The sequence below is a fragment of the Accipiter gentilis genome, chromosome 8 (genome assembly GCF_929443795.1).
Source record: "Accipiter gentilis chromosome 8, bAccGen1.1, whole genome shotgun sequence".
In the NCBI taxonomy this organism is placed as follows: Eukaryota; Metazoa; Chordata; class Aves; order Accipitriformes; family Accipitridae; genus Astur; species Astur gentilis.
Window position 1 is genome coordinate 13,414,197 of NC_064887.1, and position 24,926 is coordinate 13,439,122.

At 40.0% G+C, this 24,926-nt stretch overlaps 1 protein-coding gene across 3 annotated transcripts in view; it reads left to right on the forward strand.

Moving 5' to 3' along the window:
* Positions 1 to 306: 306 nt before the first annotated feature.
* Positions 307 to 24,926, forward strand: part of ST6GALNAC3 (ST6 N-acetylgalactosaminide alpha-2,6-sialyltransferase 3) — a 231,405-nt gene continuing 206,785 nt past the window's right edge. For all 3 annotated transcript variants that reach the window (XR_007507042.1, XM_049808591.1, XM_049808592.1), the window contains exon 1: positions 307 to 1,637. Coding sequence is in view for 2 of the 3 variants with exons in the window: in XM_049808591.1 (XP_049664548.1) it covers positions 1,620 to 1,637 (18 nt within the window). In the remaining variant the exon portion in view is untranslated. The remainder of the gene's footprint in view (positions 1,638 to 24,926) is intronic.

Consider the following 24,926-nt stretch of genomic DNA (forward strand, 5'->3'; position numbering starts at 1 on the left):
GTTAGAAACTTCAAGAGTTTTTTCATTAGTCTCCCCAACACCACCACAATTTTCAGCTCAAGAGCTTTGGTTTTTGGCTGTAGTTCAGCAAAGAGGTGGATTTCCAGTGGTGAGAGGTGCTGAGGAGTTTGCAGGACCTGTGTAGAACTACGGTGCTCTGGAGGGGTGGTGCAAAGGCCAAACGCAAATTGGTGTCTTTGGAAGTGCACAGGAAGGCAGCCAAGGAGTGTGAGTTGGAGAAAGCCTCCCTGGTCCCTTTCTGTTCTGCTCTTGGGGATGATTTGCCCCTGCACAGAAATGAGAACAGCTAATTCCTTTAGTTTCAACCTACTTACTGTCTCGACGGATTGCACCTGGATAGGAGAGGCTTGCCAGACAGGCAACAGTATTGGTTATTAAATGTGCAGCATGGTACTAACCCCTTCTGGGTTCTGCATATTAAGCAGCTCCGTGCTAAGCAGTTTTATAATATTAAGTGGAGTGTATTGGCTGCATGTAAACAGGTACCCTGAGTTGCTGCAGAGAGGATGAAGACATCCACTACAAGGAATTTATTAAGGGAGAGGGAGAGTTTTGGTGTGTATTAAAGCAGCAGGAGCGAAGCAATGTAGCACACAAGGAATAGGGGGAAGGTGCCAAGTACACAGAATGCAAAGGGTTCCAAGATGTAGTAATGAGAAGTACTGGGGGAGTGTAAAAGGGGGAGAAAGAGACTGCAGAAGTGACAAACATGAAGTGAAACCTTTATAATGGATAAAGTGTTATATGTAAGAGAAGAATTTGAATTTGATGAGATGATGTAAAGTGAAAGATTTCTTCAACAGCTGAATGTATTAATCTGTAGTTAATCCCACTGCAGTGTAGGAAAGTCCAAAGTTGAGAGACCCTTTGTCAGACTTGCACAAATGAAAAAAAACCAAACGAACTGACCCACACTTTCCATTCCCTGTGACGTATGCCAGCCCTTTACACAAAAAGACATGCAGCACAACACAAGCACCTCTGGTAGGATATTTGTGTTGGCTGCTGATAATGATTATCTCTCATGCAGAAGCAGTTGCAGCCTTCAGACAAAGGAAAGCCTGCTGTACAATTAAAAGGGCTTGAACATAAAACGATACTTCACACTAACAAGCAACGTAAGGATTTTTAGAACCCAAATAATAGAGCTTGGACTTTTCTGACCAACTGGCAGCAACTGTCTCCTGAGCACATTTAGAGAGTTGCACAGGGATTCATTGTAAACATGCAGCTTGATTTCCAACCATTGCAAAACATCTGCAAAGTATAGACTGCTGTTTGTACGTATAGTATTGCGCGAGAATGTCCTGGAGCTTACAAAAATGCATGCTGGAGCCATGAATCAAACTCGGTCATGTGACAGAGGGGAGGTACCGGGCTGGCTCCCAGCCAGTGGTAGGAGCTGATGGGTGGAACAAACGGGGCATAAAAAGACTAATATGACTAACGGATCCTGGATGTGTGGTACCCTTATTTGGATCTACAGGAATGTAGGCTCTAGCAGTTCTGCAGCTCTACCAGCCTTTTGCTTGACACTGGAACTGCTGCCCACAAAGTAGAATCCTGCTGCTCTGTGGTAGGAAGGATAGAGAAAGAACATGGCCTGCATTTTGAAGGTAAATCTCTATCTGTTGCTTGAATGCATTGTTAGGGAGCCCCTCGCTGCGCAGAGGCATGGATTTGGTATGGTCCTATTGCATCTTCGTTGTCTTTTTGAATACTGGCTTTGTTTGGCAAATGAATATGGAGAGATTCTGCAGCGTACAGCTGTGCTCTGCTTCCCTCTGCCATTCTTTTCCTCTTTCCCTGCATTGTCAGAACTGCAAGCTAGCGGGAAGGGAGCTGTGTACGGAATAATAGGAGGGGGGTGAGGGGCTCTGGTTTGTCTCAGCTGACTTTGTCTGAGCTGAATTCCTTCAGGAGAAATGGCATTCGGGCAACAGACTTCCAGTACAAAGGACAGAACGGGGGAAGTTATTTTCTTTTTTCTGACCATGCAGCATTTATTGCTTTTAAAGCAAAGGTTGCAGATGTACACAGCTGTCCCAGTTGCTCCTTAAGCATACACTCCCCTGCTGCATTTACCCACGATCCACATGCTCCACACAATTATACTTAATATTTAATTGCATTTGCTAATTAAGCAACCTATTTGATAAAGGGTTTTTCCCCTTCACGCCAGCAAATATAAGTGTAAACTTACCGTGTGATCATATGCTTTCTCCAGCCTGCTTTCCTCACCGAGATAAAAGTATTTGCAACCAGCATGTCATGGAGATGGAGAGAGCATCACTAGCACTAAGTATTGAATGAAAGGGGAGGAGGCGGAAGTGCAGTCAGTTGAGAACAACGAGCATTTGTTCCCTTGCAGTGTTGTCACTTGCAGGGAGTCGCTCTCCTGTGCCTGGCTTGCAAGTGTTTTGTTTCAGATTTCATTTGTTATCTGCCTTGCTCCTTTCTGTGTATATTTTGAATACATTTGCACTCTGTTCCTTTTAGTAAATAAAACTGATCTGTGAATGCTTTGTTACTTTCACTTTGATCTTCTGACAAAGGGTTGATTATCCCAAACTTTGGGATGGCCTCTCATAGCAGTTGCCTTCAGCATATCAGCAAAATGGATAAATTGCAAAGCTTCAAAACAGTCCCCAAATAATAAACGTTGCTGTGTCTCCTTGAATCCAATTCTTTGGACTTTTTTTTTTATTCAATTTTAAAAACAACTTCTTATTTTGCTGCGCTGTTTTCCCCTTTCATTCATTCCTTACTAGTGGGTCTGTGGTACATGGATGTTTTTGCAGTTTTCTTTTGTGAGCATGTAGGTTGTGGCAGCTTATATTAATAAATATGGCAAAGTCTGCCTCAAGTGCAGAAACTTCCCTGAACTAGCAGGTTCTGCTTGGAGATAGATGGTAACAAACTCCTTTAAGCAGACAGCACTGACACAATTGCGAGTTAAGTTGTGACTTGGGATGAGGAGATACGAGCTCCGTGAATGGAGCCTGGCTTCACAAAGATAAGTATGTGCACTCCTTTTTAAACACTCCCTGAATGACTTAGCTTGGATCTGCAAGTGATCCAGAAGACAGAATTTCCTTACTTTTTTTTGACTGTGTGGAGAGATCACATGCAAAATCTTCCCTCTGGCCCTAACAGTTAAATAAGAATATCCTTTTACAAGACAATTCCAGTGTTGTCCCCCTCCCACCCCGCCAAAAAAAAAAAAAAAAAAGTTTCCCCTGCACAGTCTGGTGACACAGCCTGCCACAAGCATGACTACTTCAGGGCCTTCCTTATAGAATTTGAATTCTGACACAATGAACAACTTCCCTTTGCCCAGGCTTGGAGCTCCATTTGGTTGTAATTCTGATGATTAAGTCAATAGAGAAATTGGTATTCCTTGACAGATGGCCTTCTGCCAGCTTAATTCTTAATCTTGTTAATACAGGCAGGTGCAATGATAAAAAGTGAAACAGATATGTGAAGATTAGCTTTGCCATAAGGCAGGCTGGACTTTCTCAGACAGACGTCCCATAGGAGTAATTTAAATGTCTAGATCAAGACACTGAACGGTGTAGAAGTTTTTAATGGAATGCCTACAGGTACTCCTCAAGCTTTTACCATAACAAGGAAATTCAGAATAATATGTATATTTTTATGTGACCCCAGGCTAATTCCTTCCTGAAAAATACAAACCTGTTAGCTACACTCTCCTCCTTTCTCTTAGGTTTGTCCTGACTGTCTCATTTATTCAGTCAGTAGCCTGTGTGGAAACACTTAAAAAAAAAAATCAAAAAAAAATCTGTGCTATAGGTATAGATTTTACCTAGGTGTTGGCACAGTGAATGGGAAGCCAGAACAACTGGGTGTCCTTGCCACTTCAACCCTGAGTGCCTCTGTTCCTAGATTTTTAAATTCCACTCTCCCCCCAACTTCAACCCCCCAGATATTGCAACTTGGGAAATGTTGGAGTTCTGTATGCATGAGAGTTTAACATACATGAGATTGGATAGAGATGTCCGTAAAGTGCAAAGAATAGAAGTGGCTATTGATAATTAACTGGAGTTACTTACAGTGGTTAAGAGCATATTAGAAAAAGTGTATAGCCTGTAGATACCCAGACCTCCTTTTACTATGATTACTGCATGAAATAATCTCTGTAGCCCTTGTAGAAAAGCTTGGGAAGGTGATTCTTCCTAGGGTGCATGTCTCTGTGGTGCACTTTGTTGTGCACTCTCCCTAGGGAAGATTGGCAGGGCTGTCACTAGTCATGAAATTTTGGCTCCAGAAACTTTGTCTCCCAATCAGTAGTTGGATGTTCCTGTTAAAACAAGTAAAACTCTCTTCTTCTGAAGAATTCTCTCTTCTGTTGAGGAAATGCAGAGAAAGAGCCGAGTACTGAGATGCAGGATGTGTTGGGGTTGTTTTCCATCATGTCTTCAAAAATCGTGGCAGAATAGCTGAGTGAAGTGTAGGCATTTCTTGGAAAGAAACAGCTGATCTTATGCTTATTACTATGGTAGCTACGTGCCACCTTGCTGATTACTAGATTAACAGAGTGATTACTATTTATGCCGTCACTATTACGCCTAAAGATGTCGAACTCCCTAACTTCCACTATGTCAGCCACTGACCCTTTAAAATGGTGACAGATGTTATTCAATAAATTACTTCAAAGAAACGCTAGTTTTTGCATAATTGAAAAATGATACTTCAATGTACCTGTTGTCATACAATAAATACAACATGAATGATAATGATACTCTGTAAAATGTTGATATCCCCCCCTGAGGACTGGACCATGAAATTTTTAAAGCAAATACAACAGGTAACTTAGTTCACACATGCTGCACTTTGCAGGGGGTTATGCCTTCCCCCATTTACAAACTCTTCTTTTTAAATGGATGTTTTGAAGATGATGATGGAGGTGAATTATGTTGTCATCATAGTACAATTTTAACTGTGCAGGCTTAATGTGGTAGAATTTAATAAAAAAATTCCACGTGTGATGGGCCCATACAGTGAGGACTAAGCATGAAATCTAGAAAGGTTTCCTTCTGTTTTGTGTGCTGTGTATTTACTGTGTTGTGAACAAAATAGATTTTGTGTGGCTGTACGCTGGACATGACCTTATACCAGCAAAGATCGCAAGTGAGTTGAAACCTTCAGTGAAATTCTGTGGTCTAAATAGTATTTGTATAATGTGAGACAATCTTCTCATTACCACAGCTGATTGTGGGTTCTTCTCTCAGAGTAAGCAGGTGGCCAACTAACATCCATAGCTTCTTTAATATTTTTCTTATCTAATTCAAAGATCAAATGAACTGTTTTGCAAAATGTAACTTACTAACAAACAAAACCCTTCAGCACAGGCTTGTAACAGTTTTGTGCAGGATGCTGTCAAAGTTGACCATACCCGTGTGTTCACCTATGATTGTTTTGCAAGTTTCCTCTCCATGGTTATCTCAACTGGTTTAATTAAATCCACAGGTTGCATTTTCCCCTTAGTTCACATGGTAAACTATTTTGGTAGGAATTTTCTTTGAGAGTTTTCTCTGAGTGTTCAGTGGCCTGTGTCTGATTGGGGTCTTCAGATACTGCAGTAATACAGATATCATTACTATGTGCAGGCATATGCTCCATCTGCACTTTTGAGACTAAAATAGCAAAGCTGGTCTCATTATATTAAATTTTCCACCCTGGCAAGTAGCCCTTCAGAGGGGAGCTGCAGCTAAAAGGATCTGGTCCTGGTGTTTGGATGCTTGTCATTTTAGATATTTAGTTATTAATTTGATTTATTTTTTTTTTTTAACCCTTATGTACATGTCGAAGACTGTAGATATTTTGTCCCAAGTTTCTACATCATCAGAAGCACATTCCTTGTTTCGGTTCTGCTCTGTTTTGCAGGGTAGGCTTTGTGTCTCACCATAATTCCATTTGCTGCTAGGGATTTACAGGATGCAGGGCCTTCCATAGAGATGACCTCTATATCCTGCTTGAACCCGATCCAAGAAAATTCACATACTGCCTTGACTGTTAAATTGACTGCAGCAATGTTTATGGATGCCATCTATCCGTTTTCCTGTGCTGAGTATTGAACTTGGATCCTGTTTGATTCTCATGCTGTGCTCTTTCCTCTAACATGACAAGATATGGAGAGATCCTAGGGAAAGGAATAAAGGTGACCTCCCCTCCTCATGGGAGGATGCCCATCTGATGGGTCATTTCCCAGAAATGTCTAAATTTGCTGCAGGTTCACCATAATGTCAGCTCTCTTCTCAGCCTCTCTTAACCTGATAATCCACAGTTTTGTGGACTGCGGTATTTCTGTTGTGACCAGAATAATTCCTAGGAGTATGTGGTTATACCTCTAGGGATTGAAGGTGTAAATACACAAAGGTGACCCTTACGAGGTATGCACAAATGAGTTGGAAAGTAACAGGTGGGTCCAACAAAGTATAACAGAGAAGAATCATGTTTTCTGAGGCAGTAACCAGGTTTCTTGTTGGATCACTCCATCCTTATTTGCTATGGCTGATTTTTCCCGTCCTCCTCCCCCCGCCCGCCAAACAAAACTAGCAAAACTCCATAGTTAATGCTTTCTGATGCTCCTTCTACATTGGATATTTCTATTTTAAATGCATTTCTTAAAATTATTCTAACTGAAAGATTTATCTTTTGTTGCTCTATATTTTTTACCTCTAAATTGCTCCAAAGTGAATGAAGCTGCATTAATGAATCCAGCAACGTGCAGGGCCAGGATTTGCTGTATCATGGTCCAATGATGCTTAATTACCTTGTAAGATCTTATGGAGTGTAGTACATGGAATTTTGTAATGTGTTTTTTATTATGTTGGCTTCTTAGAAATTCAAGGAATATTAAATTCTAAGAAGTATAAAACCACTTTTCAGTCTTGGTTGCAATGATCTAATTTTGTACAAGAAAAATTAAATTATTGATTGTAAATTTATTTTAGATTTTTAGTTTGACTTTCAGATATTAAACTGATAATTTATTTTGTGGTTGTTATCCATGACATTTCCCCAATACTTTCTTCTGCCTGTCAGTTGCTTTCCATCCATGGTCTGATTCGTAGCATAGAAGGTAGAAGTGTGCACATATATAACAAAGAAGAGCTGGAGGTCTATTTTTTCTTGCTAGTATTTGAGACATCTCTGAGACCTCTCTCCAGGAGCTAGGAAGACTTGATCTTTGTGGGGATCTGTAAACAACATAGGTAAAGGTGGCTTTATTTATTGGATGTATTCCCAAGAAATAAGGCAAAACTCTGCCTTGGGCCCTGTCATCTCTTAAAGCTGAGGGAGCAGTTGCCTTACTGTTCGCAGCATCAAATACTCATGTGGGATGAATTTGCTATTCCTGTTGGAGGAAAACCCGCATCTACTGCATTTTTGTGTGGTGGTTCTTGTAAATACTCTATATGCTGCTGAGATAAGAAAGACCACCACTTTTCCACTGGGTTCTTTGGTTTCTGCAGAATGGGAACCTGGACTAAAAAAGGACAATGTGTGATTGTAATGTATGTTGTGCTCCTGAGTCTGAGGACAGAATAAAACATGGCTGGATGAGGTGAGAATTGCTGTATGTCATCTCAGAAAATGTGAAATATGAAACTGAACATTCTCTGCACTCCTCCTGCCCCCTTCAAGAACACCCAATGTTTATGCAAATATTGCCTTTACACTGTTACAAATAGGATTTTGATATGAGTGTCACAAGTTTTATCAAGTAAGATATACTGGTGCATTCATATGCTTTTCAGGAGCTGTACGGATATACTATTATTCTTTATTTTTTTTAAATCAGTCAACCAACTGAAATTGTTGTCAGTACAAAATTTATATAAATGGGGTTTGTATTTAAAATAACGAGTTATTTTGCTTCTGATCATTTTAGCAGAAACACCTGGAAAACATGATAATTCTTGGTTTATATATTTGAAATTGGATAAAATACCATGCATGATATTCTTTTTCATCTTTACTATTGAGAAGAACAAAGGTGAGGCAGGAACCGAGATGGAAGGGTTTGGGAGATGAAATCTTCTAAGTGATGCCATTTAGGAGTAATGGCTGTGTTGTCTAAAGGCAGTCCTATTAAGCAGTTCTTGTATATCTGTATAGCATGTGTGACATTTTAAAATTAACATGGGAGCACCAGACTTCCAAATAATTAAATGAAGCAGTAGCTTCTTATGAAACGTACATTTTGCAGCAATTTGCATTAACAATAGGCAGTGGAATGCTAGCCTAGGCAGGTAAGATGCAGGTGTGGAGCAGTTGGAAGTAATCAGAAAAATATGTTTATTTCATGGGAATAGCAATTTGTACAGAAGAAATGCAAAATGAATTATTTATAGATCCTATCTCTTCTAATGATGTATTACTTGCATGTTGGTTTGGTGGAGGATTAGGTATCTTCTGTCTCTTTCTAAAATTCTTTTCCTTAAAATTATATATAATCTCACTGCTAGCAAAAGTTTTCCTGGTCTTTGGCAAAGGGAATGCCCTCCTGAGCATGTAACAACATGAGATGTCATTCCTTGCATTTTTGTGTTTTAATTCGAAATAAGAAAAGCCAGAAACCAAATACCAGTTTGTTTGTTTTTTTCTTGCAAGTTTCACAACCTTTTGTTAGTTTTTAGTTTCTTCCAAATCTATTGTTTACTCAGACTTGAACATAATTTTCTTCTTGGAATGATGGAATGACATTACATTTAAGAAATAACAATGTGTATTTATTAGCTCTTTAATATATGTTGGTATTATTACAAACCCATTGAGGCCAGTAGAATACCACCTGGTATACTTTGAGTAATTATTATTATATTATTTTACATTAGATTATGAAATTATGTGCTTGTGGTTTATGTATGTACTCCTCTAAATTCCTACATTCTGGCCCTTCTTTATGAGTGGAAGTCACTTTATCTTTTGAATTAATCCAAAAAGGCTAGAAGGCTTTCAAGTTTTAATGTGTTGTGTTCTGCTGTGGTATGCAGTTATACTAGAATAAATTTCCTATACAATTTTGTTTGTTCTGATTTGGCAGAGGACTAAAGATTTTAATTCCAGTTTACGTGTGTCCACACTGGGGCTTATGTGCTTATTACAATTCATTATAGTTGTACTAAACTTTTCTAGCTTAGCCCGCTCAGCCACGTGAATAAGTTATTTACAGGTTACTGCGTGTCAGCTGATCTATTGTAATTTTCCTGTGTTTGCATTTGACTGTGGCAAGGTAGTCAGGTAATAACTGTTAACAGAAGAGACCTTTCTATTAGTGCTTCTTATGTGGAGACAAAAAAAAAAGCCTTTGCGTTTTAAAAAACGGAATGGAGAATGAGACTGACTCATTCTCTTGTGGGATCCTTGCGAGCTGTGGAATGTGTAATGTGGGGAAAAAAGTGGTTGAAGACACATCTTTTGTAATTGGGATATGGAAACTTTGCCAAAAGAAAAACTTTTGTAACTTTTTTTCCGTATGATTAATGAGAGAATTTCAGACAGCTGTCTGCATGTGTCCCTATCCCTCTTCCATCTTTTTTTCACTTCCTTCCACAGAGCATAAAAATATTTTTACAGAAAAATTAGTTTTACCCTACTAAATGTTTTTCTTGAGTAGGGAAATAGGAAAAGAGCCACTGAACATTCCAAACAAGATAAAAGAAATGGCATCTTTAGGAACACTTCTTGAGCTGTATCCTTACTTCAGTGTGCACGTTCTCTCAGCCAGCACTAACAGCTGTGTACCTGTTATTGAGACCTAGCAGTCTCTCGGTGCAGTTCACAACTCTTACTATGAAATGCAATTCATACTATGTTTTTCCTTTGTGTTCGCTACCACTTGCCGACTCATATTTCATTAAACCTATTAAAGTATCTTAGTGGTTTTACCAGGTCACTTGAGATGAAACCAGAGAACCGAGGACCTTGAAATGCCATAGAAGCCTCCCCCATCTAACCAAACTTCCTCTGGATTCGGCCTCCTCGTCTGTAACCTCTGCCTTCACCACGAGAACAGACCCAGATCCCAGAGCTAAATGCGTAATCCAAGAGCCAGGTAGTCAATGTGTGGTCACTGTCAAAGGGGGCAGCGCTGCTCACCCCTTCCTCAGCGTAGCTCTGGCTTCAGACTGGCACCCCTGATGAGCCACCTACAGCTACTCACTTTCCCCTCTGTTGTGCCAGCATAGCTGTATGTGGGGCTGTGGTAACATAAGCAGAAAATGGAACTGGATTAGAATAACTCTTTTTGCTTTCCAGAGTGTTATTTTTAAGATTAATTAGTTTCCTGAGTTTGCAGAGGTTACATTGGGCCCAGCTGAGGCGGTGGTGCAAGCATGAGAGTAGCCTAAAAGGGGTCAGCAAGTCTTTGTGTGGGTACTACTACCAAAAAACTTCCTACAGTACTAGCTCATGCCGTTACTTGTCTGCGCTTCAGTAGGAGACTGCTTGCCAATGTAGAGCCTGGATCTAGCCACTGTTTAAATGGGAAGAGAAGCTATATGGGAAGTTCTGTAGCAGAAATGCAGCTTTGTTATGTGCATGCCCCACTGCCCTGCGTTGGAGAGGCGGCAAGTCCCCTTGTCCAGTCTGATAACTCGGTGCCTTCTGTGCACTGGAATATGGTTTTAGTGTACTTAGAATGGAAAAAAGGAGTTGTTCCCTACTTCATTTAGTCTTAATGGAGATCATTGTTTGTCCTGGACTTGTAGATACCTCTATAACCTTTTCCAGCTATCAGCTGAGCTGGTGGCCGCGTGCTATCTAGCTTTGCTACCTTTGAACAATACTCCTGGGCCATCTCCCTGTCTGTATATGTCACCACCTCCTCACCTGCAGTCCTGCACAAACTCCAGGTACCACAAAATATTTGCATTGCTTAACTTACACATTTGACTGCAGGTAAGTCTGAATTATTTAGGAAGCAGTAGTGTATTCTAATAGCACTAATGCTATAGTTTTAGATAGTAATTATACTCAAACAGCCTGATAGACAGATAGTGACCTTGTCTGTGGATTTATGCTTTTAGGCCCTTTATTTCTTCAGATTTGGTCTCTTATTCAGCATAGGAGTGTATATATATCTATATATCTATATATCCCTAAAATGTTTTTGGTTCTTTTCTGCTTCCTATTTCTGCAGATCATAGATTTTATTTCTATCACCATGTCCTACAGCTGATTTTTTTTAACTAAAAGAATGATTACCCATAACTGTATCAGAGATCTTGAAGGAGCCATTCAAAGTCCACTCTACTTCAGTTTCTTGTATAATGTGGCCAGATAAGACTAGACAAAATTTTCCCTTGTTGGATACGATGAGAGCAAGAGGCAACAGTGGCTGCACTGTAGTTGTTCTTTATTGAAAGACTGATACTGAATGTCTGTCAAATAAAGAATATTAAAATTGCTTGTGGTCTTGCATCTTGCTGGCCTCCGAAGGTGTTTTGTTTCCTGTCGTTTTACTAAATGCCATCAGTATTCCAAGTTTGATCACACATCTAGAAGGCAGTGAGTTAGTTCATCTGCTGTCTCCCTGGGGGTGCTTGTGTGCTTTTGACGTACGTGAGGTGAAGCTCAGCTGGCATTTTGTTAAAGCTTTGCTTGCATAGCTTTCTTTGCCTTTTGGTGTGTCTGGTATTTCAGGTGAGGGTTGGAAAATGAATGTTTCTGAAAATTCAGCTTTCAGTATTTGCTAAAACTAATGTTACGCTTGATGGCACTTACAAATTAACCAGAAGATTGACTGTGCTTTTTTTCCCACTGAGGTCTTGCATGAGACCTTATTACTACTCGTCGTTCATTGATTCCAGTGGGAGAAGCTGACTTTGGTGTACTTCTTCTGAATGCAAACTGGAAGACCTGTTAGAACTACAGACTCCTATTTTACCTTTTTACCTCTGATCATCAGTTTCAATGCCTTAGGCCACTGCAATAAGGAACAATTGTACAGTGAAAAGTGCATCCCCCAAAAGGCAGATATCATGCAGGTCACACACATGTAGAAATGGATTGTAGCTGCTTTTTAGCTTCAAAATCTGCAGGAAAACATTCTCAGTGCCACTGAAAAGAAAATTGAATTTGACAGACTTGCTCCTTTTTAGTTTGGGTTTTTTTTTTCCTGTTTGCAAATCTTGCTCTCAAAGGGAAGTTCCCAGCCCTTTGTGAATAAGGCCAGAGAGTGGAATTTCCTTCTGAGCCTCCAGGCAAGGTACCATAGCTTGTTGTGATTTGCTAATGGCAGCATTAAGCCACTGTTGTTGTGTTTGTAAAGTGTCTTGTGAAGCATTGCATGAAAGTGCTCTAAAGCAATTTATGGGAAAATGTAATCCATTTATGGAAATAAACATCCTTGTAAGAAGGAAAATGAAAAACTCATCAGTAGTTTAGATAAAACTGCAGGAAGTCCTCTGGGGGAGTGTGTGTGTGGAACTAACACACCTGAACATCCAATTGGTTTAAAAGTTGCTTACTGGGAGGAAACATGTTTATTTTCTTGTACCAAATGAAAAGGAGTTTTGAAATTGTTCAGTCTTCAAGGTCTACAGCTCTAGCAGCCTGAGATGTGTGATGACTAGGCATATGTTTCTTCACTCAGTAAGGAGTTCCATAAACAGTCATGCGCTTTATTAATTGATAGTTATATTGTTTATCAGTATTTTATTACTAACAACAAAAGAATTGCTGTTTTCATAGAAGGGTTTGATTGGAAGGGACCATTAAAGGTTATCTCAGCGCTTGGACCACAAATGGTATGATAATACTGATCTAGTATTTCCCTTTAGTGAACATAGGATTTTTTTAACCTTGGTTCAAAATAGTCATTAACAATTCAATATAAATGAGTTACGCTTTGTTTTTTGTGTCAATACTTGAGACCTTCTCATCCAAATGAAATGGGAAGAATTGCTTTACTTACATAGCACTACCATTGTTTTATCTCACATTTTCCTACCACCTGTAGTTGGGGAAAAAAGTGAGATTATGGGATCCGTATTGAATCATGTGTATGGTATTCCAGATAACTGGAAAGGATAGAGCTATTTTGCATGCTCCTGTAACTACTAGACAAGCAGAGTACAGAGGAATGTAACTGGTAACCGACTCACTGCCTAGGTGATGTTCTTTAATATACTTTTGAGTAAAAAGTATAAACTATTTTTGTGCTTTAGGCTTGTTTCCTTTCAGGAATTTAAAACTATTTATAAATTAGGTAAGGTACTAAAAACTTCAGAGAAAGAGCCAGGTTTTGCTGATCCCGTGTGAAAAGTTCCTTCCTAATATTCCATTTATGTGATTGCAGACTATGATAATAACTTAATTAGTGTGATACATGTACAGTATTGTTATGTGCTTGCTTAATAGTTTCTTTGGTTTTGTACTTTTATTAGTCATCTATTTGCTGTGCAGTCTATGAGGAAAGGTAATGAAATATAATAAAGGCTGTATCCAAAGCTGTGGAAGGAAGTAATTAAACTTAATTGAAGTCATTTCTTTGAAGTATAATAGCAGATGCAAAGGACTAATTCAAAGCAGATTTAGGCAATGCATGCTTTGAAACGCTAGCCGGCAAATAGATAAGTATTACCGTTATTTAAATGAAGTTATATGAAACTGTCTTCTGAAACCTGAGTCTGGAGATCAGGTCTAATAATAGACACTTGAGTTAAGTTTTGATAAGGGATGTCACTTCTGTTTCCTAATTTATTACACTCTGCCAGTCAGAAATGAAATGCCAGAAGTGCTCTCTGCATCTTATCAAACAAGCGCAATGGAACTGGGAATTAGCCATGGCTACCCCTGAAGGTATTTTATGATGGCAACTTCATCATCAGCTGTGCTAAGCCCTTAGTTGGAAATTGCAGGAAAAACTACATTAATAATTCTGAAATCAAATTTCATTGTATTTATACATGTTACTTCAGAAGTCATAAGATTTCTTGTATCTTTGTACTTTAATATTCTTACAGTTTTTAAAGGTTATTGGTTTTACATCAGCAGCTTAAATCAGGCTTATTTCTGCAATAAACAGGAAAATATATGGGTTGCTGCTGTGCAGCGGACTGAATGTGAAATTTGCATTAAAAACCCAGGTAAGATAAAGTTAGTTTTTACAGCACACGTGCTTTATTCCTCTGCAGAACTGATGCAAACAGGAGAACCTTAAACATAAATCTGAAAATTGTTTTCTTACTCTTTAGTGCTTCAGAATTGTTAATTTCTTTTGACCCGCACCATGATTCTAAATAAAAAAAGATGCCAAATATCTCAACTAACTGCTTTGTCAAACTCCAAAGTAGCTAGGTGTGAGTACATCCTTTCCTTCCCAGACCCACAATGGGGGAAAAATATAGGACGAAGAGCTTTGAAAGACAAGTGTCCCTCTCTGAATTTGGCTGGTGGTTCAAGTGCTGATGGGCTGAGTGTGGTGGTAGGAACTGAGAAGAAAGCAGGGGCTGTCCCTGGCTGCATATGGATGGGGAGATAGACTTTTCCAGCACTGAAGTGGTAAAATGTGATTAGCCACACACAGACTGGAAGATGTCTACCCTCAGGAAGAAATAACAGAATAGTAGTCTGGGCTTTTTTTCTGGTTTAATTTCATTGTTGCTACTGAAGCACTAAACAAGTGTGGGTGAGTAAGATATACTGCAGAACTGTGAGAGGGAGTGCACTTTGAATGTTTTCTTGGGGTTAATATGTATCTTAGACTGTTGGTAATTCATGCCACAGGTGGGGATTTTATGGCAATGTATGCATAATGCAATATGCTGCATCACCAGGTGTTTCTGATCTCTTTTCCTTGTGAGAGGAAGGAAAAGTTGGCTTCTCCTTTCTGTGTTATAATACTAGATTTGTTTGTTTGTTTTATGCATGTTGGTTGACAAAAAATGGATCCAAACAATTTTTTTTTGTTTTTTTCTTGTTCTGCTGAGAGAAACATTGTCCCATGAGAGCCGGCTGTGGGATGCCTGGTTGTGTGACAACATATGATTGCCTCCCAAGCTGTGCACGTGCTAAGGGATCTGTGTGCAGTAGTGCTCCTTTGCCATGGGAGCAGACCATGGGGGTATTGCTGCCTCTGTGAAAGCCAACAATGGATTGCACCTGGGCTGGCTGAATAAGTGAGGTGCCTAAAGGCATTTCTTGTCTGTCAAGAAAGCCTGTCATCTGGCTTAATTACGACCTCTCTTCAAAAGAGAGGTCTTTAACTGCTGTATGGCTTTTAAAGCTTGTCTCTTCTGTGGAGATATCTAGTGGAGATCAGGGCTTGTCCTTGCTCCTTTGCTGCCACAGGCCAAGAGTAATTCTGAAGTGTGACAAAGCAGATGGAAAGGATTTGTTGGATCAACTGCTAGACAAGTTTGTCCCCTGTCATCATCGCCTAGAACAAATAGCAAGTATGTCTGTGTGTGTATGAGAAGTTGGTGTGTGCGTGCTTTCATTCTATAGGAAATGAAAAGTGGAAAGTCCCAAAGTCTGGGGATTCTACTTTGCAAAGAATAGTGGGAGGCAGGTAACTACCCACTACTGTCCTAGTTGTTAGGAAAGAAAAATCTTACGAGAAGAGTTTGAGGGAGCTGAATTTCCAGCTTCCAGGAGCTTAGCCTGGAAAAGTGAAGACCAAGGGAGTAGAATCATAGAATCATTTAGGTTGGAAGAGACCTTCAAGGTCATCGAGTCCAACCATCAACCATGCCCACTAAACCATGTTTTGGAATACCTTGTCTCCATGCTTTTTGAATATCTCCAGGGATGGTGACTCAACCACTTCCCTGGGAAGCCTATTCCAATGTCTGACAACCCTCTCAGTAAAGAAGTTTTTCCTAATATCCAACCTAAATCTCTCTTGCCGCAACTTGAGGCCATTTCTTCTCGTCCTATCTCCAGACACCTGACAGAAGAGACCAGCACCCACCTCACTACAACCCCCCTTCAGGTAGCTGTAGAGAGCAATAAGGTCTCCCCTCAGCCTCCTTTTCTCTAAACTAACCAGCCCCAGCTCCCTCAGCCGCTCCTCAGAAGACTTGTGCTCCGGGCCCCTCACCAACTTGGGTGCCCTTCTCTGGACACGCTCCAGCACCTCAATGTCTTTCCTGCAGTGAGGGGCCCAAAACTGAACACAGTACTCGAGGTGCGGCCTCACCAGTGCCCAGTACAGGGGAACAACCACCTCCCTGCTCCTGCTGGCCACACCATTTCTGATACAGGCCAGGATGCCCTTGGCCTTCTTGCCCACCTGGGCACACTGCTGGCTCATATTGAGCCGGCTGTCGACTAGCACACCCAGGTCTTTCTCTGCCGGGCAGCTTTCCAGCCACTCTTCCCCAAGCCCGTAGCACTGCACGGGGTTGTTGTGACCCAAGTGGAGGACCTGGCACTTGGCCTCGTTGAACCTCATACAATTGGCCTCAGCCCATCGATCCAGCCTGTCCAGATCCCTCTGTAGAGCCTCCCTACCCTCAAGCAGATGGACCCTGCCTCCCAACTTGGTGTTATCTGCAAACTTGTTGAGGGTGCACTCGATCCCCTCATCCAGATCATTGATAAAGATATTAAACAGAACCGGGCCCAGCATCAAGCCCTGAAGAACACCACTTGTGACCCACCACCAACTGGATTTTACCCCATTCACCGCAACCCCTCTGGGCTCGTCCATCCAGCCAGTTTTTCACCCAGTGAAGAGTACACTTGTCTAAGCCATGAGACGCGTATGCCATGAGAGACAGTATCAAAGGCCTTGCTGAAGTCAAGGTAGACAACATCCACAGCCTTTCCCTCATCCACCTGGTCATAGAAGGAGACCAGGTTGTTCGAGCAGGACCTGCCTTTCATAAACCCATGCTGGCTGGGCCTCATCCCCCATTTGTCCTGCACATGCCATGTGAGTGCTCTCAAGATGAACTGCTCCATACTCTTCCCCGGTACCGAGGTCAAGCTGACAGGCCTGTAGTTCCACGGATCCTCACTCCGACCCTTCTTGTAAATGGGGGTCACATTAGCAAGCCTCCAGTCCTCTGGGGCCTCCCCTGTTGACCAGGATCGCTGATAGATGATGGAGAGTGGCTTGGCAAGCACCTCTACCAGTTACCTCAGTACTCTTGGATGGATCCCATCTGGTCCTGTAGATTTGTGAGTATCCAGATGGCGTAGTAGGTCACTAACTATTTCCTCCCGGATTAAGGGGGGTATATTCTGCTCTTCATCCTTGCCTTCCAGCTCAGGGGGCAGAGTACCCTGAGGATAACTGGTCTCCCTATTAAAGACTGAGGCAAAGAAGGCATTAAGTACCTCGGCCTTTTCCTCATCTCTGGTGGCTACATTCCCTTCTGTATCCATTAAAGGATAGATATTCTCCTTGGGTTTCTTTTTACTGTTAACATATTTGTAAAAACATTTTTTTGTTGTCCCTTACAATAGCGGGCAGATTGAGTTCTAGCTGAGCTTTTGCCTTTCTAATTTCCTCTCTGCATGACCTAAAAAGATCCCTGTACTCTTCCCAGGTTGCCCGCCCTTTCTTCCAGAGATGATAAACTCTCCTTTTTTTCTTGACTCCTAGCAAAAGCTCCCTGTTCAGCCAGGCCAGTCGTCTTCCTCAGCGGTTCGACTTGTGGCACATGGGAATAGCCTGGTCCTGAGCCATTAAGATTTCCTTCTTAAAGAATGCCCATCTCTCCTGGACCCCTGTGCCCTTCAGGACCGTCTCCCAAGGGACTCTCTCAACCAGTGCCTTGAAGAGGCCAGAGTTTACCCTCCGGAAGTCCATAGTGGTGGTTTTGCTGACCACCTTCCTTGCCTCACCGAACATTGAGAGTTCTAGCATTTTATGGTTTCTAAGCCCAAGACGGGCCCTGACCATCACACCTCCCACCAGTCCTTCCCTGTTTGAAAACTGCAGATATAGCAAGGCTCCTGCCCTGGTTGGCTCACCTACCAGCTGTGTCAGGAAATGATCTTCCACACACTCCAGGAACCTCCTAGATTGTTTACTCATTGCTGTGTTGTATTTCCAGCAGATGTCTGGAAAGTTGAAGTAGCTTCTAGCAGTCTTGTACCTCCAGAAGGGTTAGAGAAGATGGAGACAGGCTTTTCTCAGAGGAGCATAGTGGAAAGAGTCAGCAGCCACAAGTTGCAGCAAGGGAAATTCCAAATAAATATAAGGAGAAAAAATTTACACTGACTGGAATAATACTGGCACAGGGGCCTGGCATAAACAGCCTTGGAAATATTCAAAACTCAACAAGAGAAGGCCCTGAGCAACCCGATATGACTTTGAAATAAGGCCTACTTTAGGCAGGAGGTTTGACTAGGTGATCTCTAGAGGTCTCCCAGTCTTAATTCCGTGATTTTATGATTTCTACAATGCTTCTGCTGCTATTCATAATGTTAATTGTAGTACACCATATGTAGCAGGTTTATTGAAATGTGTCTAATAGCTGTGTTAACAGAATCATCCTCACCTATGGGCAGGTCAAGCATTTTTGGTTCTCTCTTTAATCTTGCTGAGGTGGCATAGTGTTACCTCCAGAAGGTAAAAACATTGCAAGTTTAATTATTTTACATGTAGAGGGGTAGATTGAAGAGCTGGAAATGGTGGCCCTTCAGTCATGAAGTAGAGGAACTGTTTACCAATTGGCTTAGGGCATGAATAAATTACTGACTGGTTATCCTGAATGTAGCATTCTTGATCCTTTGTTAAGGTCTCTGCAATTAAGCGCAGACTTCTCTTGAAAGGAATTACAGTTTGCAGTATTCTTAAGAAAGCTTGAAGGATTATATTTGGCAGCAAACTTTAATGTGACAGGGCTTTTTTTGTCATGGACCCTAAATTAAATTTGTTCATGCATAATGCACTCAGTTGAGAATTTCCTGAAGTGGTGGAGTGTAACTTTTCTTTTTCTTCCTGTGTTAAACTAGACAGGAAAATCTAGCTAAATTGATAAGCTTCTAGTAATTTGGTAGTTTGTGAGAGAGTGAGTACAAACTCGGTCCATCTCTGTGCAGCTCTCCTTTCTGCAGTTCACTGACTCATCTTGCCCTGTTTTTCCCAAAGGCCCTATTTAAAACCTATATTCAGGGTTATTAACTTTTTCATCAAGAAAGTAAGCTTTATGTAATTATACAAGAGAGACTACCTGGAGTGAGGTATATAGCTTACTACTGGTATGAAATTCCATGTGGGTTTTTTTGGTATTAACAATAAGTAAGGGAATGTTTGATACATATGCCTTTAATAGAGCTAAGTATGATGAAGAGGTGTGATTTATTCCAGCTGTCTGTTTCTGCTGAAATCCACACCTTTCCTTGTTTCTCAGTGGTTGTAGTGCAGGCATAGTAAACTTTGAGTTCTGGTCACCCAAACTGTGCATGGTAAGACTGTGCTATATTTGCATTTCACAACGTTATTTTTACTGGAATGGTACAATGTACAATGTTGTTACATGGACAATGTCTGCTAGATACGCCCAAACCTAGTCGTACAGGTTTCAGAGGAGTTAGAGAAATGCTGCGCTTTGTTATCATCTTACATTTTCTTGAGGATTATGATGCAAATGTATTGTCAAACTTTTTATTTCTTTTTTTCTATTTGCCACTTGCTCACTATAGCTTAAAATCAACTGTCTGCTAAAATGCTTACTGGTAAAGTTACTTTAGAATGTTCGTAGGAAACAAAGGTCAATCCACTGGTGCCTGTAAAGTGAATTCATTCTAACATTATGGTCACAATTCTTTACTTCAGCGTGGTGTTGGCCCTCCTGCTAGCAGTACTTATTTGTCATCTGGAAAAGTTCAAATGACTGTCCTTCATCTAATATGCTACCATGTTTTGTCTTTTTGGATTGAAGGCTAAACTTAGTCCAGCTTCTCAGCCAAACTGTGTAACTGGTGGATGTCATATGCTTTGGATCCTCCGATTCTTGAAGTAAATCACCTATTTTTACTTTGGTACAAAGATGGAAAACAAACACACAAGTTCTAGAGTTTACTGCAAGCATCACACAGCCCCAGAATTGATTTTATTACAGGGAATATCATTACAGGCCCAGTATCAATGGCAAATATGCACAATTTCAAATACATTGCTGTTTGTAAGCCTGGCCTAGAATGTGTGTGTTTGCATGCATGTCCATGTTCTGGTGGACAGAGGCTAAGGGAAAATGTACTACTGACTTTGTATCTCATATCCTCTGTCTTCCTGGATGTAGTTCTTTTCCCAGTTCCTAAATTTTCTTTCTTAGACATTGTCTGATATGGACACAATATGTTTAATATTTTCTGAGTTTGATAGACTGGAGGCTGAAAGTGGATTACTACGCGTGACTAGAATGAAGCTTCATTTTCAGCAGTTCAGACCATCATATTCAAAAGCAACAAAATATTCCAGCTTTTTCAACTTAAAGGTCTGCGTTCTACCTTACGGAAGCTGTAAATAAACAATCCTTTCTGTCAGTTTGTTGGTTTAGTTGCAGTTACTGTGCTTAGTAGATCAGAATTTTTTCTGCTCTGGCTTAAGGCAAAACTCCCTGCTGGGTTCTCTCCTCTTGAGCTATAGCCAGAGATTTTGATACTGTTTTTCCTCTCTCCAGAATCTTTTAATACCTCCCTTTAGTGAAGTATATAAACTAAAGAACAACTGAAACAGCTCTGTTTGCCTTTATAACTTACACCTGGATTGGACAATATTGTTGCCTCTTTCAGCACACTCTGGTGCTGAAATATTTAAGGAATAATTACAAAAAAGAAATCTGACAAAATAATAAGCAGAGACTGGACGTAAGTCAGAATAATGTCCTGTCTTAAATCCAGTTTATTGTGCCTTGTTTGGTTTTTGTCTAAGCAAAGCAACCATTTGGTGTAATTTGCCAAGTGGTTGTATTAAGTGCAAGTCTAACTTGGCTGTCAAGGACAGTATCTCAGAATGGTCTTTTTGATTAATCTGCTATTTTCTGAGCCATCTAGATAAATTTAGAATCTAGGAAAATAGGAGACTGCAGATATTTTATTTACTTTTTTTTCTAATGGAACAAGGTATTTTTTTCATTGCAAATGATATAACAACAACAGAAACTTTTGATCAGCTACAAGAATTTGAGGTCTTCGTCTCTACTATTAATTTGAATTTTTCTTGTTTAGGCTTTTTCATATTTCTGTGAACCTTGTTCAAGGTCAGCTATGACTGCATTCAGATGGGATTCATTAGTCTGCTTTCTGTGAGGCTTGACCTATACTGCCCAGAAGAAAGGATCTTGCTTTTTTCTCAAGCACTGCTTTTTACAGGAGTATCATACCAGAGCAGTGTTACCAGATTAAAAAAAAAAATAATAAAAAAAAATTTGCTGCTCTGATGACTCTTATTCAAAATTGTTGAATCACCAGGATTGTCTTACCGTAGCAATGACTTTCTGCAGCAGATATATGAAGGATTCTTTAGTTTCAGTAATGAGACTATTGGTGGTCCTGGTGTAAGGAATTTTGTTTGCCTTTAGCATTTTACTAGCCCTATGGGAGTTTGAAGCCATTTATGTTGTTGTGTTGCTTTTGAAGTAAACTGTGTTCTTCAGAAGACAGAGTGGGAAAATTTTTTTAAATAGGAAAAGAATAGGGAGAGAATGGTGCTGGGACAGAGAAATAAATACGGTGGGTATTTTGAGCAGTACTGAGTCACCCTGCAGAGGTGTTGCAAACAGGCTTGGGTGCTTCTATAATCCAGAACACATTTCCATGGTATAAATGATGCAGCACAGAGCTCCTTAAAAATGTAGAAGATAAACTTTGTTGCTTTACATATTTTATCAGCTAACAATAACCAGAACTCTGGGTAAAGTGGCACAACTTCATTAACATCAGCAAGGGTTCACTGGAGTAAGAAAGAAAAGAATTGAATTCCGCAGAGCTTCTGCCATTATTGAAGCTGCAAAGTAACAAGCTAATGCCCTGCACAGCATTTCCAAGAAAAAAGCATAGCTTAATTGAAATCAGATGTAGGTGACAAAGCTATGTCCCAAGGCCAAGGTGGGTGGTGGTCAGTAGACAGCAAATGTAGCAGTGGTTGTACCTGCATCTTTTATTTGGGGACATGAATGACATTTGAATAAAGAAGAATCAAATTATTACATGCAAATCATGATTTTACAAAACAGAAGAAAGGTGTTTAATTCTGCCTTACTTGCCGGAGAAAAACAGTTTCCCTGGTTAACTTTTTAGGCTGCTTGAAAGTGCTGGGATCTTGACCTTTTAACTAATATAAGTGTCCTATTTAAAGGTACTGCACCAACTCCCTTTCTCACACTGAGTCTAAAACACTGCTCACTGCTGAGGCATAAATACATTGTAGAAACAGAAGGTAAGCTTTGAAAATCTCCAAGTGAAAGTAGCAAGTCTTAGGGTAGTTGCAAAAGTTCAAAGACATGTAAGAACCAGCTCTGTGTTTTAGAGTATCCTTCCAGGACCAAAGAAAGCAAGGATTTTACTCCTGAAGTCCCCAAGGGCATGGTACTCACCTGGTGTTTCTCTGCCCCTGCTGTTGAGTTTTGCTAGATATCCAAATGCATGTCCTCACTAATGTTTTCTGTCTTAACTCAGGATAGCCTATAAATTGTTCATATGTTCATCATAAGTTATGAAGTAGTTACTGCATAGAAGAATGGTGCTATTTCAACAGCTGTGAAAATGTGTTTGTTTTCAGGGCTGTGTAACTTGGAATAAATGTTTCATTAAATGTGTTATGAATGATGTATTTAACAACTAGAGCAGGTCAATAATCTTTAGAATTAAATTTAGTGGGTTTTTTATTAAAGGTTGACTGTTTCAGTGGTGAATAGTTTAGTAAGCATGTGGCACTATAGACAGATGCTTTATATGGTGTGTTATGAGTGCTTTATTAAATAGATAGTCAATAGCTGCATTTACCAAATGAACTTAATTTATTGTATTTATTTTTTCTAAGGGTTTCACAGTTCATTATAAATGATTTATTGAACATATGTAAACCAGTTTAGTAAGCTATGTTCTGTCTCTTAAAATGAATGCATTGCTAGTAGGGCTTGGTATTGCTGACACTTTGTAAATTGTTTGAGCAATGTCTATAAGTTACTGAAACATCATCAGAAAACATCTATTTATGCACAGCTCCTTAAAAATCATCATAGATGACTTTTAAAACATTACATTCTATCTGTAGATTATGGTGCTTTCTGTAGTTCACACTTGCTGGTAAAAGCAGTTTGTGGGGATTTGTCCCATATACTATAGTATTGTTTTCTTAGCAACAATGAATTCAACATTGCATGTGGAAAAAATGATTGTAAAACCTACTTCATAGGAACCATCCATCTAGGAAAACAACACATGTGGCACTGTGACATTTTGAAAGTTATCCTGCCTTATATTCCAGCCTAAGATGGGTGCTTGATATTTTTTAAGACTGTGATTTGGAGGTGGGTTGTTACATTTCTCTGAGGATCATTTCCTTTTCTTTTTTTTTTGTATAGCATGCCTGTCAGCAAAGAAAACAGTTTTTCTGCTTTAGTGGCTGGAGCAATCTTTAGTTAGAGAAAGAATAAATAGGGCATATTCCTACGTTAAAGCTGATCTTCATGGTTGTTGCTAATATTACTGGTAGCTGGGCTGTGAATATCTGAAAGAACTAATTTGTCTGGCAGAGTTACACTGGTGAAGGAAACAAGAACCTGGAGCAGAGAAACTCCTGATAGACAGTCAGAAACACAAGTTGAAAATAGGACTAGGAGCTGCCTGGTGACTGCTTTGGGCCAAGGTCCTTATTCCTTTCTAGTACTCTTGGCTTTTTGTTTCCTTTTCCAGCAGTGTCATGAACTAACACGTTCAATATTTACTTTCCTTGGCTGACCCTCAAACTGTTTTGATTCTCGGTCAGTTGGTCTCATCACTATGCCAGTGTGCCCTTATCTCACTGTGGAGGCTAACTGGGTCTGATTAAAGCTCTCTGAATGAGATTTTGTATGTGGGGCTGGCATCTGAAATAGAGGTTTTAAGTCTACTGTGGATGCAAAAAGCATTTTTGTGGACATCATAAAACCCACTGAAAGGCTTTGACTGAGGCAAGGATAAGGGACTACAGAGCCAAGCATGAATATTTTTAAGCAGCCTATAAGATAGGAAAAAAAAAAATCACACTTCTGTTTTGATTGTTGCTCTGCAAAATGGTGGTATGCCACACATTGTCACAATTAATATAATTGGAAAGCTTAGCTGAAAGCAGCTTCAGAATGTGCAGCTGCATGTGGGTTGTCCCTCTGGTTGTTTTGGTTTGTTTTTTTAAAAAAACAAAAATATGATGAAAATTCATTCAGAGTTGTAGTATGGAAGCATAAACAAATGTCAAAATACTTTCTCAAGGACTATATCTGGAAACAGCATATAAAATTGCAAGTGTAAGATGCTATACTGTGTGCATGACAGAAGAAATAAGAGTAAACATGAAAACTAATCTCTATGTGTTTGTAGGAGCTTCTTCAGTAGCTTTTGCTCTCCTTTTTATTTTCCTTCTTTTTTGCATTTCCCACAAGTAAACAGTTGCTGTACAGTGTTGCTAGTACAAATTTTCTGTACCCGTTGTTAAACTAATGACTCTAGACTGTGATGCCCTGAAATCTACATACAGAAAAGTGCTTTAAGTACACTAACATTGTGAAAGACTAGATTCCTCTTCTAAGTTAATGAGTTAGCTCAAGCATGGAGGAGAAATAGTCTCTCTTGCACAGACCTCTGAATTCTAGTTTAGCTGCACTATGATGCCTGCTCTCTCTGTGGCTCTGTAAGCACATGGGAAATTATTAGACCTGTTGTCATTTGTATTAGTCATAATTTGAATTAATCCATGACATCCTGTTCCACTC